At 33.2% G+C, this 17383-nt stretch overlaps 1 protein-coding gene across 1 annotated transcript in view; it reads left to right on the top strand.

Moving 5' to 3' along the window:
- Positions 1-17383, top strand: part of DNAJC1 (DnaJ heat shock protein family (Hsp40) member C1) — a 240445-nt gene that overhangs the window by 72511 nt on the left and 150551 nt on the right. Inside the window, 5 exon segments of the mRNA NM_001261677.1 lie at positions 3603-3704; positions 4192-4238; positions 11805-11970; positions 12843-12940; positions 13906-13999. Coding sequence (NP_001248606.1) covers positions 3603-3704; positions 4192-4238; positions 11805-11970; positions 12843-12940; positions 13906-13999 — 507 coding nt within the window.

Here is a 17383-nt window from a genome sequence, read left to right as displayed (position 1 = left end):
TTTACAACAGATGGCTTATCTGCCCTGGCAGAGTTCTGAGTGTGGCAAAATAAAAGCAAGCCCTTTACACAGTTTAAGCCAACAGAGAGGTTAAAACAAAACAACCACAGATCTTTGAGAACAAGGTAAACTCTGATCCCTCTGGCACCAGGAACCTAACCAAGGCCTTAGGTTGGCATCGTTAAGACCCTTAGTGAGAATCATCTTTTTCTTAAGTGCTTGCCTAATTGCTGTAAATTTTGACAGGTTTTCAGAGATCAAATAAAGTTGATTCTGACCGTTTTTGTCAGGTTATTTTCACTGTTTCTGTGGAGGGACGAACTTGGAGTTCCCTAACATGCTGTTTTTTGCTGACATGCCATTGCATTGTTTCCATTTTGATAAGCTTACATTATTTTCAGGTTTTGTTGTTGTTGTTGTTTTGGAGACAGGGTTTCACTGTGTCACCCAGGCTGGAGTGCAGTGGTACAGTCATGGCTCACTGCAGCCTCAACTTCCTGGGCTCAAGTAACACGCCCACCTCAGCCTCCCAAGTAGCTGGAATTACAGGCGCATGCCACCACACCCAACTAATTTAAAAACTTTTTTTGCACTGATGGGGTTTTTCCATGTTGCTCAGGCTGGTCTCAGACACTTGGGCTCAAGTGATCTGCCTGCCTCAGCCTTCCAAAGTGTTAGGATTACAGGCGTGAGCCACCACACCCAGCCTCAGAGTGTTTTGTTTTGTTTTGTTTTTCAAAAGTTAAGATACGTTTCTTCTTCATAGAGGTCACCTGACTGTTAATAATTCATGTTTAGCTTGCCAACCATGAATGGTTAGCTTGCACATTTAGAAGGAAGAGAATTCTAACAGATGAATCCAGTAGATCTGAGTTAAAGATAGCCATTTCACTCACGTGCTATCAAAAAATTTTCTCTCCAAGCTAGAGAGATAAAACGTCTAATCCAGTGAATATAGGAGATGAATGTTCTAACATTCAGGTCTCTAATAGAAATGTGATGTCAAATGTATTAGACAAGCCAATACATACCACGGTCTTTACCTTTAAAGCTCCAGTGGAACATATTCACATTGTAGTTATGTGGACATGTTCCGTATAGTTTATCAGGTCAAGAATGTAATAGTTGTTCTCACTACCTTCCCAAAACTCTGTCTCATGGAAAGTTAGCCCAAATCTGAAGCTAAACAGCCAACATAAAGAGATCTGATTCTGAAGCAATATTTTCTGAGTTTGAATTCATTGAATACCTAATGTTAAATGAATACATAAGCTAGTTTGAAGTACAGCTTATCTAGAGCATGTCTTTGTAGATAAGAAAATCTTCATGTTTTTCACCTGTATCTACTTGAGGTAGAATTTATTGGTGAAATAACTACTGGATAGATTCTCAAGAGGAAAATAGTCAGGCAATATTTGTGTATAAGGAACAGAGCCCTGTTCCTTAGAAGAGAGCTGTCTGTATCTGTAGCTGGGTGAAAAACAACATGAGGTTGGTGAACTGTATCCTAAGGTGTAATAATCTGGGGGACCAGGAGGATGAGCCAAGAGGGTGGGAGATAAGGCTAAAAAAATTGGAAAACATAGGTGACAAAGGCATCTGGTAGCTGCTCAAGGATTTAGAGTAGGAGAGCTGTCTGACCACATTTACATTTGGGGTACATATGGTGGCAGAAAAATGGAGGATTGGGGGATCAGAATGGCAAGACTGGAAGCAGGGAAATGCCTTAGGTTACTATTAGTTGTTTTTATTTTTAAGTAAGAAATGTTCCATAGTGAGCATGTATTAATTTTGTAATAGAAGAAAATACATAGCTGTTATTTTGTATGAAATATACTTGTTGAATAATTTATGATATAGTCCCAATTTTTAAAAAATCTAAGATTAAAATCCCAATTAGAGATTGGTTATTCAGTTGACACTTGATGTCTTTGCTCAACAAAAGGATTCATCATAAATTTTCATTAAATAATCATTTGTTTCTACCACGTTATCTGTAGTCTATGTAGGGAACATGTCAATTTTATTAAGGAAATTAGAATGAAAATCACAACAATGTTACCTGCAGTACTTTACTAATTTTTATAGCTCCGCAGCCTTCCACAAGTCACAGAAATACTCAAACCCCGGGTAACATACTAGTCTGGAGCAACAAGCCCCAGAAAACTGATAATAAAAATAATGGTTTGTAAAGACAAGCCTGACAGACTAATTATAGCTTCACTTTGTCTCTCTCCAACTCTATTTAAAAACTATTGATAATATTTAGTCCCAGGTATATAGATTTTTTTGTGTTGGTTTGGTTTGGTGTTTTCATCATTTGAACTTCTTAGTAGTTTTTGGAATGACAGTCCGCTATCAAATGAGAGACATTTAATAAGCAAGTTTACTCTCATTTTTCCCAATACGAGTATGTTATTTGAATATACTTTAAGTTTAATACAGATCAAGTTTTAAACTCCAGCCAGGCACAGTGGCTCACACCTGTAATCCTAGCTAGCACTTTGGGAGGCCGAGGTGGTTGGATCACTTGAGGTCAGGAATTCGAGACCAGCCTGGCCAACATGGGGAAATCCTGTCCCTACTAAAAATACAAAAATTAGCTGGGTGTGGTGGCGCATGCCTATAATTCCAGCTACTCAGGAGACTGAGGCACAAGAATCTCTTGGACCCAGGAAGTGGAGGTTGCAGTGAGCTGAGATTGTGCCAGTGTACTCCAGCCTGGGTGATAGAATCAGACTGTCTCAAGGAAAGTTTTAAACCCTACTTGACAGTGTATTCTTTGTTATTATTATGCATTTTATACTGGCCATGTAGAAATGATGTTGTCTGATTTTACCTGTGCACACAGGATTATATAAAATGTAATTTTAATATCCACTTAATCTAAGTACTGAACCATGGTAACCTTTTAAATATATTTAAACTATACTAGTAATACATAAATATTGGGCAAATTTATTTTTATGAACCAGACTGAGGAGGCTGGCCAACATGGAAAATACCCTTTAAAGTACTGAGTAAATAAGTATAGTATATTTAACTCTTTCTAATGATAATAATTTTTGATAAATGCGAATTTAACTCTCTTCAGATAGGCATGCTTTTTGACATGTGAAAGTGAGATTCCCTAAGTTGTTGCTAAGATGATAAACTCAATATAAATAACAATAGAGAAACCTTACGGTTAGCCTGGGATTCAGAAATTGGCTTTAACATTTGCCAATAAATGAAGAGTTTCTTTGAAGGCACACAGATGTATTAATTTTTAATTTGTTTCTTTTTGATCTCCTAATTGCTGAAAAAGATTTATTGGTTAATTTTAGGAAGGCAAGTGTTTGAAAAGTTTCGCCAAATACTGTCTTCTTTAAATGACTGTATGGTAATGAAAAGTTAAGAGGAGAGCCAAATTAGATTGAATAATTGTTCAGTCATGTGGGTCAGGCTAGTTGCATAGCCTCGTTGTTAGACTGATTGCTCAAATTACATTGCCTGGGGTCCTGCACTTGGTTGGCTGTCTTCTCAGATCTTAACAAGGTTCTGGGAATTTCTTTTTCTGACAAAGTTTGCTTTGTATTTTCCCCTCCCCCTACCACCTCCAGGATGCATCATCTGCAGACATCAGAAAAGCATATCGTAAGCTTTCACTAACTTTACATCCAGACAAGAATAAAGATGAAAATGCAGAAACTCAGTTTAGACAAGTAAGTGAAATATGCTATTATATATATTTTTGTGACAAATGTATTAATATGTTGATGGTAGAAATATTCACTTATATATGGAATATTTTCATTTGTAAATGAGGTAGTAGTTTAAAATATAGTGTATATGTTTTCAAGTTTTTACAAAATACATTTTTACCATTTTGTATTAGCATCTCTAAATTCTTGGAGGGTCATAATTGTCATAATTTTCTTGTCTAAATTACAGCTTTTGTTTTTAAAATGCACATTTTAAGATAAGTATTACTTTTGTAACTGTCACAAAGGTTTATTTTGATATCAAGCATTTTTAACCTCTTAAGGTACTACCAAAACGTAAAGTGTTACTTATAATTGAGATTTCATCTGTTTATTGTATATATAGGCACATAGGATTTTCTGCATGTGTATTGTAGTGCCTTCACCCTCCTACGTGATTTTTTATAGTTGAGAGTATTTTTATTTTAAAGTAATGCTTTTATTTTAGTTGGTGGCCATTTATGAAGTTTTAAAGGATGATGAACGAAGGCAGAGGTGAGTGTTCATTTCTGCTTTTGAATTAAGATGTTATCATTTCATGCAACAGTTTATAAAGAATTAAGTCTCCTTAAACATTTTGTTATGTTAGTATTTTATTTTTGTTCCTTCCAAGAAATGCAGTGTTTTAAAAATGTGTGTTTGAAGCAGAGTTAACTTTATTGAAAGTATTCACTAGATTGATTCGATACTTACAAGCTTCAGGATTATGAGTCATAATGTTAGCAAGTCCTGGCTTCCTTAATACGACTTTTAACGTGAGTGTTTATGCCCTGGGAAATGCAAATACTGCTTGAATTCAAATAAATGTCCATTCTTTCCCATATGTCAGTAATAGCTCCTATCTGTGCCTGGTGCTTGGTGCTTTTTCCCCCACTATTCCTTAAATGTTTGAATTAGACCATAGTGATAGTCAAGTTAGTACTCTTTCTTGATATTTCCTCACTCTCAAAATAACCCAATTATATAAGCTTCTGTAAGCCTGTAGAAGATAGGGGTGGAAGAAAACTTCGCTTCTTGTGTCTGTGTCTTTTGCCTCCTTCCCTTCCTTTACTCTGCTCCGGCGATTCTGCGTTGAGGGTTAAACTTCAGAGTGGAGGCAGTCCCTCACACTAAGACTTCTCTGTGCCCCTTTCAGAAAAGTGGCAATATATTTATGTAGTAGTTTATAATGCCAGTGACTTAAGAGGAGATTACCCAGAGGCCCCTTTCCTCTACTCCTACAGAATGTATGGAATGTAGACATCATTTCAGCAACCTTCTAAGTTTTTTAAGTCATACCACAACACATATGCACATACACAACTAAAACAATAGTTTCACAAAATACTTCTTATTGCAAGTTAAACACATCATTTTCTATTCTAGGCTAGACTAGTCTTTTGATGTTTTTTATTTATTTATTTTTTTAAAATGTTGGTTGTAGTTCACCAAATTGATTTCATGAGACACTAGTGGACCACAATCCAAAATTTGAAAATGTTGTTCTACAGTACAAGAGTACCTTTAAAAAACAAAGCAAAACAACACCTAGGTATTTGAGATTTAGGCAAAAGCCAGCTTAAATATCTGTATCCTTCAATAGGGGGGTAATACATCTTTAGACAACTCTATAAATTATGCTGTGTTACATTCTGAATCTTTCCTCATATGTATTATCTGGAATTAGTCTGTATCCTAAAATGTTAGCTACCATTCTTGATTCTCATCTTAACCATTTAATTTGAATACCTCTGCTTGTCAGATTGCAAAGCACAAGGATTCAAGATCTTCTCTTAAAGTGTTCTTCGCTTTATAACAAGGGCTGGCATTGGTCCAGATACCATAGCAGACATTCCTCTGGTTTGAGATAATCCATACTGTTGAAAGAGTCCAAGAAGTGTGTTGAAAGAAGTTTTGGTCATTCTGCGCATATTTGTAGTTAGTTTCTCTGTGAGCCCTAGTTTTGTTTCACACATTTAAGAATGTGTCTGTAAAGGTAGCTTTATTTAGTCTTCTAATATCTTTGGCTTGAGGTGTTTTCTTTTTGTTTGTTGTTATTTTAAGTCAGTAAACTTTGTAATTTCTTTCAGTTACCAAAATTATTTCTATCTTTTCAAAACAAATCACTTCTTATATATAAATTGTTTCTTCATTAACATGGAATCATCTATTAATAAATAACATTATCTCTTTAGGATTAGTTCTCTCATTTATTTTAGAGAGTTGATAGAAAAAAATGAATGTGACAGTTACACAAACAGCTGTAGTATTTATACCCCTTGAGGCACAAGTAGCTCTTTGGTAGCTGGTTTTCCTTGAGGCAAAAGTCTTAACTAATCAAGCTAAGAATCACTTCTCTAAAGCTTGTGCCTGAGGCCAGGTGACCTGTGAGTATTTAAACATAGGAGACAGACATCTCTGCAGACAATTACTTAATGTTTATAATTCCTTTAGGGAAAAAAAAGAAGAGCACAGTCAGCATTATCTTCAAAAGAAGATTATCTACATATTGATATAAAAAAATACTTTTTGGTATCACAATTATTTACTATAAATATTCATTAAATAATACTTTCAAATGTGTAACCTTCCAGGAATTGGTAATTTGGGAAATTGTCAGACATGTTTCCTATTTATTTCCCTTTTATATAATTGTGTTTTCTCTGAAATCAGATGCATTATTTGAATTTTGCTGGAAAAGAGAATAGCAGTGAAATTGATAAATTAACAAACCAAATAACTTTTTGTAGAAAAAGAAAAAAGGAAACGCTGACTGGGTACAGTGGCTCACATCTGTAATCTTAGCACTTTGGGAGGCTGAGAAGGGCAGATCCCTTGAACTCAGGAGTTCGAAACCAGCCTAGGCAACATGACGAAACCTCGTCTCTGCAAAAAATACAAAAGTTAGCCTGGCATGGTGGCACATGCCTGTAGTCCCAGCTACTCAGGAGGCTGAGGTGGGAGGATTGCTTGAACCCCAGAGGCAGAAGTTGCAGAGAGCTCTAATTGCGCCACTGCGCTCAGCCTGGGCCGCAGAGCAAGACCCTGTCTCAAAAGAAAAAAAGAGGAAAAAGAAAAAGTCAGCTTTGTTTGATTTTTTTTAATGTCCTTATTTGGGTATAATTTGCATACAGTAAAAGTCACCTGTTTTAAGTGTACAGTTAAATGCTTTTTAGTAAATTTACAGGCTTGTGCAAACCATCACCACAGTCCAGTTTTAGAACATTTACATCATTTCAAAAAAGCTTTAGCCCATTTGCAGTAATTCTTCACCCTGATCTGCAGCTCCAGGCAATTACTGATCTATTTAGTGTATTTATAAATTTGTCCTTTCTGGACATTTCGTATAAATGGAATCATGCAATATGTAGTTTTTTTGTATGTGGCTTCTATTAACATAAGGTTTTTGAGATTCATCCATATTGTAGCATATACCAGTAGTTCATTCTTTTCTATTGCTGAACAGTATTCCATCGTATGGATATACCACTTATGTTTATCTGTTCACTAGTTGATGGACATGTGGGTTGTTTCCAGTTTGGGGCTATGATGAACAAGGCTTCTGTGAACATTCACATAAACTTCAGATGGACATATGTTTTCATTTCTCTTGGTTAGATTCCTAGGAGTGTAATTGTGAATAAATGTTTAAGCCTTTTTCTCCCCTAAGAACATAGACTACAGCTTGAAAACACACTCAAGTACTGCATAATGACATTTCACTCAATGAGGGACCACATATACAATGCTAGCCGAGCGCAGTGGCTCACACCTGTTATCCCAACACTTTGGGAGGCTGAGGTGGGAGGATGGCTTGAGCCCAGGAGTTTGAGACCAGCCCTGGCAACATAGCTAGACCCTATCTCTACAAAAAATTAAAAAATTAGCAGGGTGTGGTGTTGCATGCCTGTAGTCCCAACTACTTGGGTGGCTGAGATGGGAGGATTGCTTGAGCTACTTGGGAGGCTGAGATGGGAGGATTGCAAGGCTGCAGTGAGCCATGATCGTGCCATTGTACTCCACCCTGGGCGAGAGAGTGAGACCTCATCTCTAAAACAACAACCACAGCAACAAAAAAACCCAATGCTTGTCCCATAAGATTATAATATGGTATTTTTACTGTACCTTTTCTGAGTTTAGATATACAAATACTTACCATTGTGTTATAGTTGCCTACAGTATTCAGTACAGCAACATGCTATACAGGTTTGTAACCTAGAAGCAATAGGCTACCATGTAGCCTACATGTGTAGAAACTGTACCACATAGGTTAATGTAAATACACCATGATGTTCACACAACGAGGAACTTGCCTAACGGTTTGCCTAATTATGCATTTCTGAGACCCAATCACTGTCATTATTAAAGCATGCCTATAACAGGTTTTCGTGGTTATTGTAAGAAAGCCTAGCTTAGCAGCCTTCTCTAAACTCTTTAGCTAACTTATTTTGGGAAACAGTAGCCCAGCTATGTTCCAACAAATTTTTATGAGTGCCCTGAATGTTAGTGGAGGTAAAGTACTGAGTACCAGCCATTACATTTATATACTAGATTGCGCTTTAGTAATATTAACATAGCTACTTTTGTTTAAAATGTATTATGAATTTTTAACCAGTCTTCTTTTGCTTACCCAGTTGTGAAACTTTAAAATTTTTTGTCTGTTTCATGTTACTATATTTATATAAGTTGAATGTGTTTTTAGTTTACTAAATAACGTTTTATTTACAAATGCAAAGTATAGTTATTCAGCCTTAATATGTTAAACTTTTATAAATTCATTAACTAGTTATTGTAAATGTGATTACAGGTGTGTTCGAATCAAAATAAACATTAGTCTGAGAATAGGAAATTTATTTTAGCACCTTTCCTAAATAAAGTGCAGTGTACCACAATTTTTGGCATATATATTTTTTTTCAAAGAAGAATGAGAGCAATTAATTTAGACATGTTTTCTGTTTATAATGTTTGTACAAGTAGTTTTTATTCAAAGTTTCAAAATGTTACCTAAATGGAAATTATGTTATTATTGTTTTAAACTAAAAATTCCAGCTTTGTAATACAGAAAATTCATAATTTAGGCACATGCTAGAATTATTTAAATATTCATTTTCATAATATACAGATTTTTAATTTTAGTTACATACTTACTATTTGATATTTCAAAAAATAGTAACGTTTTAAATTTCCATGCATTTTTCTGCTGGTAACTTGAAAAAAATTTTAAATTTGTTTTCCAGTGTTTGTATTAGCCTAAATATGTTTCATGAATTGCAGATTATAGTATGAAACTCACTAATGAGTATGTAACCATTATTTTATGTTCATGATGTATATTGTAAGAAAATCAAATGAAATAAACACACATTAGGCCATATGTTGGATGTGTGGAATTGATTAATGTTTTCATTTCCAAGAAAATTCCATTATAATTCCCTGTGATCTTTAGCATTAGCGATATTTTTTATTGTAGAGATCTGTTTCTTTATATCTTACAACACATACATTTGTACATTCTTAATCTGACTTTAACAAATAGTTGAGAACAGTTTGTATGAATCCGAAATACAGAGCATTTTAACAGTGTTATATGTTTAAATACAGAAAAGCCTAATAAAGTGATGTTTTAAATTTTATGTGTCAACACAGTATTTCTTCTTAAATAACTTATGAAAATAGTGTCTGTGTGTACTTTAAGAAATTTATTTTCAATGTTTCATCAGGAAAGCAGTAATTTATCTTTTAACAGCATATATTCTAAAAAGTGAACTATAATGGAAGCTATCTTTCCTTAAAATGGCCAGTCATGTGAGCCATAATATTCATTGATAGTAAAATCAATAGAGCATTGATTCAAAGCTTAATCCTTAGAGACTGTTATTTAGAGTGACAGACATAGCCTAGTAAATATCTAGTTCTGTTTAATGTGTTCAGTGCATGAGGTTTTGCTATCTTGAATGTGTGCACTAAATACAATTTATACGTAGGGTAGAAAATAGTAGCTATTAACAGACACATAGCACTTTCAGTTATGATGGTGATAAAATATTTGATAAGAAATTCTTAGCTATGAGTTCAGCTGTTTTCTCTTCTGCTATAGTTCAGTTATATCCAAAGCAAATTTAATACTTAAGAGTGCTATTAAGGAGTTGTCTCCATTTTCTTAGATGTTCTTTATCAATAACTATACTTTTTTTCCTGAAATTATTTCATGGGAGAGGTTTGCTGAAAATAATGATTTTTATATTCACCTTTTTTCCCCCTCAAGAAATCTGAAGTAGAATATGGATTGAGAATAGATTCAGGACTTAAGATTGATTGGACTTCATTTGAATGTTGTAATCTTATGTTAGAGCACTTGAAACCTTTTTACCTATACATTTCTCATTTAAAATGAGCCGGTTTTTATAAGATTGATTTAAACATAAATTTTTGATAACATGAATGATAGTTTCTTATGAAGTCATATTATTATATCTTGATGTTAATATTCAAGCATTTCGATAAATATTGAAAAAGAATAACACCAGGTTTTTCTGATCTAGCTACTGCCAAACCATACATTAATTTGTAGACTCTTGTATATTACACAATTTGCTTTTTAAGAGTTTAGTACTAATTAATGACCTTTCCTTTCAAAATTGGTAATTCCAATTTGATGATACTGTTATTAATAACCTAAGTTGATCAAAAAGGTTTTCTAGATTTGCTAATAAAATATATTTTGCATTTATATCTGATGTTTTTCTACTGAAAAAAGAAGTTGCCTGTAATAAATCCTCTGCTTTATTTTTTTAGCATATCTCCAAGGTATCAATTTAATAACTATCAAAGTAGCTACTGCAGTTGTTGCATTTAAATTGATTTACATGTCAAGACTGGCAGTTTAGCAGCTGCGCTATTATTCCTAGATCGGTCAATTTACTTGAGAAAAACCTACTACTGAGTTCTACTGACCTGCCTGACAATATAGGCCCTATTTCTATTCCTGTAATTAGGCCTGCAACTAACTCAGAATATTTTTAATTAAAATATTTTGGTCAATGTGTTGCACCAAATTAGGCCTTTCAGTGAAGATTTAATTCTGGAAATAGTGTGATTAGAATATTTAATGAGTTGTGTTCAATTAAGATTAACAGGTTGTGTGTGTTGAACACAGTGTTTCTGTGTGACCATTTTGAGTTTTACAATCATAAATGTTACTCCTTATTTTTAACCTCAAAGATATTTGTTCAATAGTTGTCTGACAAGTAAATTTAAATTCAGTTGAAAATTTATTTTAAAGTAACTTTTTTATTCTGATAGTACCAAGAAAGCTGATTTGAAATGCATCAGCTTTTTAAAGGACTAGGAAAGCTTTTACTCTTAATGTTCTTCTCTTCCAGCAAAAGCCAAAAATGAGGAAATTGCCACTTAAATGTTTACAAATAAACAGTTGAGAAATCCAACGTAAACACTGGTTGTTTCCACATCTCTTTCTAATTTGGGAGTTTTTTATTTTCTAAAGGAATATAGCAATACGAAATTAAAAGGTACTCAATTTTATAGGCTTTTATCTCATTTAAAAGCTTTGATAAAATCATGTGTATAAATATTTCAACATTGAGCCACCATAGTATAGGGGTAGAAATAAAAGCACTGACTAGAAAATTTATTCAGAATTTGATTGTATTAATATGTAATTCATGGTAACAAATAGCTCTTATCTTGATCTTTCTCCTGTTGAGATCCTTCTTTTTGTTGCTGACTTCAACGGTGGAGTCTTTACTATAGACTAGTAGACAGGTAGACTACATGTAGCTCGTTTAGTTTAGATGTCACTCCAGGAGTCACAACTTTGGGTGCTGCAAAAATATGAGATCTAGTATCCACAGTGTATTACTGGGCACTTTTTTGAAGGGTGTCAGTGACTAGAGCTATCTACAGTGCTTTGAATTTACTAAACATTATAATGCTGGGAATGTATGTAAACATTACCTATTTTGGATAAATTATTTTCTTTTTCCTCTTTGTAATATAGGCACAAATAATTTTTTTGTTTTTATTTTAAACTCCCCATGAAAAACTGTTATATTTGTACTGTAGGTATGATGATATTCTGATCAATGGACTTCCAGATTGGCGACAGCCTGTATTCTACTACAGGCGGGTGAGAAAAATGAGCAATGCTGAGCTGGCATTACTCTTATTCATTATTCTCACAGTGGGTCATTATGCTGTAGTTTGGTCAATCTACCTGGAAAAACAACTGGTAAGTATTAGTAATAAATCAAATGAACTAGCCTCCTTAATTTTATATGGAATTTCAGACATTTATTTTTCAACTGATGAAAATTTCTATTTCTCTGTGTATACTTCTTATTCTAATAGTTTTATACTCAATGTTTGACATATTTCTAAGTCAAGAAGAACCCATGAAATAAGAAAATATTCTTCTTTTAAAAAATGTGGCACTTAAGTTTATTATAAAACTTTGTGAAAGCCCACATACGTAGCTGGGAATTAGAAGGTAGAACCATGTTTTAATTATCACCTTCCAAATAGAAATTTTTTTATGTAAGACTGACTTTAGATTTTTTTGTGTCATAGGCCTTTATATAATGAATGTTTACTTTTAAAATGTTTTAAGTAAATCAAATTGGAAATGAATATAATATTCTAACTTCAAAGATCAATTGGTTAAAAAATTATTACACTTTTCTTGGTTTAATATGCTACTCTATAGTTTATTCTTCTGTGAGTTTTTATTTATGTGTCAAAGATAATCAAATATATTTATCAGTATTCATGAATTAGCATCTGTTTACTTATTCCTTTTGAAGTGACATTATTAAAGTTGGATGAATGAGAAAAAGTGAGTTGAATGCTTTCTCTTCTTAGAAAACTTTGATTGCTATGGAGATGCACATGACTGACAGTGCTGAACTTCATGTGTGTTTAAGGCCTGGATACCATGGCAACAGTTATTGTGAAAGATTGATGATTTTACTTAATCATGTTGGACCCTACATACATTTGCATAAATGTTCCTCTATAATGTTTACCCTTCACAGAAGAGCCTAGATAACATTTGAAGTGTACATGTTAATGATAACCTGTAACCATAATTCTTTCCACATTAAGGATGAACTGCTAAGTAGAAAAAAGAGAGAAAAGAAAAAAAAGACTGGCAGCAAGAGTGTGGATGTATCCAAACTTGGTGCTTCAGAAAAAAATGAAAGGTGAGAGTATATAAAAATACTTCATAATTTGAAGCTGTTTTAAAATACATCTTTAATATGATTCAACTTCATATGTATGTCTATTTACATGTGCTCTCATTTATATCTGTGGTAGTCTTATAAAAGACTAATAAGGTGCCATTGTTTATGAGACAAATTCTAATCTTAAGCAAAATTTCTTCCAGTTTTTTTCCCCTATATGAAATGTTAATATATATTTAAATAATCCCTCAAATTCTTCTAGTTTGAAATTTTTATACTGAACTTCAGAAACAAAGTACTATTAGACGGACCTATCACTTAGCTCAGGAGTAACCGTATGTAGAGAGGCGGTGATATGCAGTACACTCAAAAAGATGCCACCATTTCTTCTATTGATTCATAGAAAGGAATAAAGGGTTTAAATAGTTCACACAGCAGGGCATGAACTGGGATCAATGAGGGATGGAGATCAGAGACTATTCTGCCTGTCTTCTATTCTGATGACATCAGTGAGTAATGCTTCAGTGAACTGCAAATGACATTAATTTTTATGTATTGGTTTGTTTATGCTACAGTCTTCATATCTGGTTGTCAGCACATGGGAACACTCTGATGATGGTTAGTTTTTTTATAGCTGAAGTAATCATAAGGCTTAATAATTCATTGTACAAAAGTGATGAAAAGCCCAGGTTAGAAAGAGGGCTTTTGTTTATCTTTGTAACTTGATTAGGAACCTCCTTCCCCAAAATCTTAGCCTGGTTTCTCTTACATGCTATATATATTGCATTTGTTGTGACTACTATATTTCATGATAGCGTAAGTCAGTTATAAATATTTCAATGAATAATTTCTTCATTTTTTTTTTGTTGTTGAAGTAGTCATTCAAAAAAGAGTTCATGATCTTTATAAAAATATTTTGTCTCCCAGCTTTCTCTGTATATTCCTCATTTGTTGTATGGTGTTCTTTTTTTCCCTCCCTTTAGATTGCTGATGAAACCACAGTGGCATGATTTGCTTCCATGCAAACTGGGGATTTGGTTTTGCCTTACACTAAAAGCATTACCTCACCTAATCCAGGTAAAATGTACCTCTTTTATATAACATTAGATCCTTTATTTTTAATCATTCATGAAATAATTTATGCCCATGTTGGCTTTCTGAATGCCAATATGCAGTGGATGCTGTATAATGTTGATTGAGTAGGATTTTTGTAAGTTAAACCTAATTTAGACAATTCTAAGATTATTTAGATATCTGTTTCTGTAATTATCTTTTATAATGGTTTTAGATTGCCTTAGAGTCCCAAGATGCTAGAAAAAGAAAAAAAAAATACTATCTTTAGTACAGAGATAAAAGCAATAAAAATTTAATCTACTGTTATCATTAAAAGCATAACCAGTAAAAAGGAACAGCATTCAAGTAGCTTGCCACTCATTATTTTAATAGCATTTAAGTACAGAGTGTTAAAAAAAAAAGAAAAACCAACCTTTACATGAACATCTGTATAATTATGCCAAAATATATATTGCTTTCCATTTTATTTGCAAATTTAAGAAGAGTGAGGACATTTTGTCTTATACAGGTAATCAGTTTCTGTTTCTATTTAGTCTTGATTAAATAATAAAATGTGTATATATATCATATTTATGTCAGTTTCTTTTTTTTTAATTTAGTATATCAAAGCATATTTTATTAAATTATTGCTTTGTTAATTTTGATTATTGCATCAGGTTAGAAAATCCCCAACACGTAAATATTTGAAAGTCAATAAAACACTTTTTGGTGTACAGATTCTGAGGTTGAGATTGTAATTTTTGGAGAGAAATGTTTTATTTTAGAAAATAAGTGTTTATAATCTAGAGGACCAGATAATATTCTATTCAGTTCTACCCACTTTGTAGTTACATAGTAGAGCTATTTTTCCTGATTGTTTAAGGAAGCTGACTACAACTTCTGCATTTTCCTTTATTTTTCTCATAATGAAAATTTTATATTTAAAGGAGAAATGTACCAAAATACTAGTGTACTTCTGTCCTTTGAGAAATTACCAGTTTTTCCATCAGTTCATCTTAATAGTTATTGCTTATAGAATCTTACATTTTGTTTACAGTTAATAGAGAAAATTTACAGTATTTTGGTAATTTGAAAGGTTTGTTTTTAAGTTGTTTAGTGTGTTATATTGTTTGCTTGAAAAAATACTCTGCAATGCTTGTATGCTGTCTGTAAGACTTAATGAGAGGGAAAGTCTTTATCACACTGGTATGTTTACGAGAAAATGAGACAGAAAAATAATTTTAGGGCAGATTTTCTTATTTTTTTAAGTCTGATTATTTTTTGCCAACTTTAGAATCTGTGCAACAGGCAAACCAGAATATAGATGAGTTTAAAAGTATATTCATGAGGCAGTATAAATAGAATGTTACATAACATGTCAATATTAAAAACTTCTTTGTAATTTTAATCTAATTTGAGATAAAGTTTATTTGGTAAAATTAACATATTTCTTGTTTAGCATCTAGAGTAATTTACCAGACTAGAACCAACATGTTATTATGGCTTAGATTTATAATTTACTTTAAAATACTTGCCTGTGATAGCTGTTAATTCATGTAACAGATTGATGGTTTTGCCTCATCACAAATTTGTAGAAAATATACAAAAATGAGGAATTTTACAGAAACTTTTTAGTTTCTTTAGAAACTCTGCTTTTTTTAACTGATCGGTTTAAATTTTAAAGTTTTTACTTACTTGATGGTACCTGCTGCCTTTCAGTTTTGAGATGAGAGGCATTAGGGTTTCAAGACCTTTTACATCTAATTTTTAAATTTTATTCTAATTATTTCTTCATGATAAATGGATTTCAAGAAGAAAAGTAAAATGATTTTCCTTTTTAAAGCAAATATTTGATATTTTTATTCTGCATTGGGGACCTTAGGTTAGTGTTTCTAGTGGTCACTAACAAAATAATGTCATGCAGTAGACTCTTTCAAATACATATTATAATAGTGAATGTACTTTAGATTGATAAACATTGCTTATGAAATACATTAGCAAAACAATACTGATCAATTGCTCTCAGGATTAGATTTTTGTCTGCTTTTTGTTTGTAGTATGCTATGACCTTTGTATTAACCTGAGATCTTCTTAAATAAGATATTTATGAAATTTAGTATGAGTCTTTTTCACCTGAAGTTATCTGGATTGGTAATTGGAACAGTGATCAAAAAAGAATGCTCTTAAGACTCTAAGAATAAAAAATGATAGGTACAACCTTAAAGTTTTAAAATGTGTACTTTATGCACCACTTTTGTGATATAGAACCATTGTTTTTCATTTTTATTTTATTTTTTTTTTGAGACAGAGCCTCACTCTGTCACCCAGGCTGGAGTGCGGTGGTGCGATCTCAACTCATTGCAACCTCTGCCTCCCAGGTTCAAGCAATTCTCCTGCCTCAGCCTCCTGAGAAGTTGAGACTACAGGTGCCCGCCACCATGCCCGGCTAATTTTTTGTATTTTTAGTAGAGATCGAGTTTCACCATGTTAGCCAGGATGGTCTCGATCTCCTGACCACATGATCCGCCCGCCTCGGCCTCCCAAAGTGCTGGGATTACAGGCGTGAACCACGGTGCCCGGCCATTGTTTTATTTTTAAATAAGAGTCCACTGATTGAAGTTTCTTGTACTCTTCCTGGCGTAAACTATGCAGATAATCTTGCTTTCTTTAAAGAAGAGTCAAACTAGAGTCTTGTGAAACAATGTAATTGTATAATCTTTGTAGATATATGTGATTTCCTCCAAGTCTTTCATAATTGGCTTTTTTACATCTAGTTAACATCATTTTAATTTAATTTAATTTTTATTTTCTAGAGACAGGAGCTTGCTATGTTGCTCAGCTGGCCTCATACTCCTGGGCTCAAGTGATCCCCCCACCTCAGCTGTCCAAGTAGCTGGGACTATAGGCACACACCTCCATGCTAGTCTTTTTTTGGGGAGGTTGGGGGTACCCTAGGTGGGACATTAAAACAGCATTTTTAACAACTCTTATTTTGAGCTTGCCAAAGCATTCAATTTGGTTTTTCAGAGAAACAGTTCTTACTCCTTACTCATATCTCATCCTTTTTTACATAGTAATTAATTGAATCATGTAATTAGAATAACAAGGAGGTTTAAGAGTTAACACAAGCAGCTCTTGTAAGTATACAGTAAATTAGTTAAGCACATTTAAGTTAAGAGAGTTTTACTTTTGGTGTAAATTCCCTGCATTTTATGAAAAGTTAATTAAAACTGAGCTGCAAATATTTGATGTCTGTATATAGCTGTTGGTTAAGAAGCAGGGTCCAAGCTAAAAGTGGGAGATTCAGAGGCTTCCAGCAAGTGACCTTTACATTGACAGAATCTGTACCCAAATCTTGTCATAGCAACAGTTCTTCAGTCTAATTTCTTTCCTTCCCATTCATCCTCT

This window comes from Macaca mulatta, chromosome 9 (assembly GCF_049350105.2).
Source record: "Macaca mulatta isolate MMU2019108-1 chromosome 9, T2T-MMU8v2.0, whole genome shotgun sequence".
Lineage (NCBI taxonomy): Eukaryota > Metazoa > Chordata > Mammalia > Primates > Cercopithecidae > Macaca > Macaca mulatta.
This window is presented reverse-complemented; position numbering and strand designations above follow the sequence as displayed.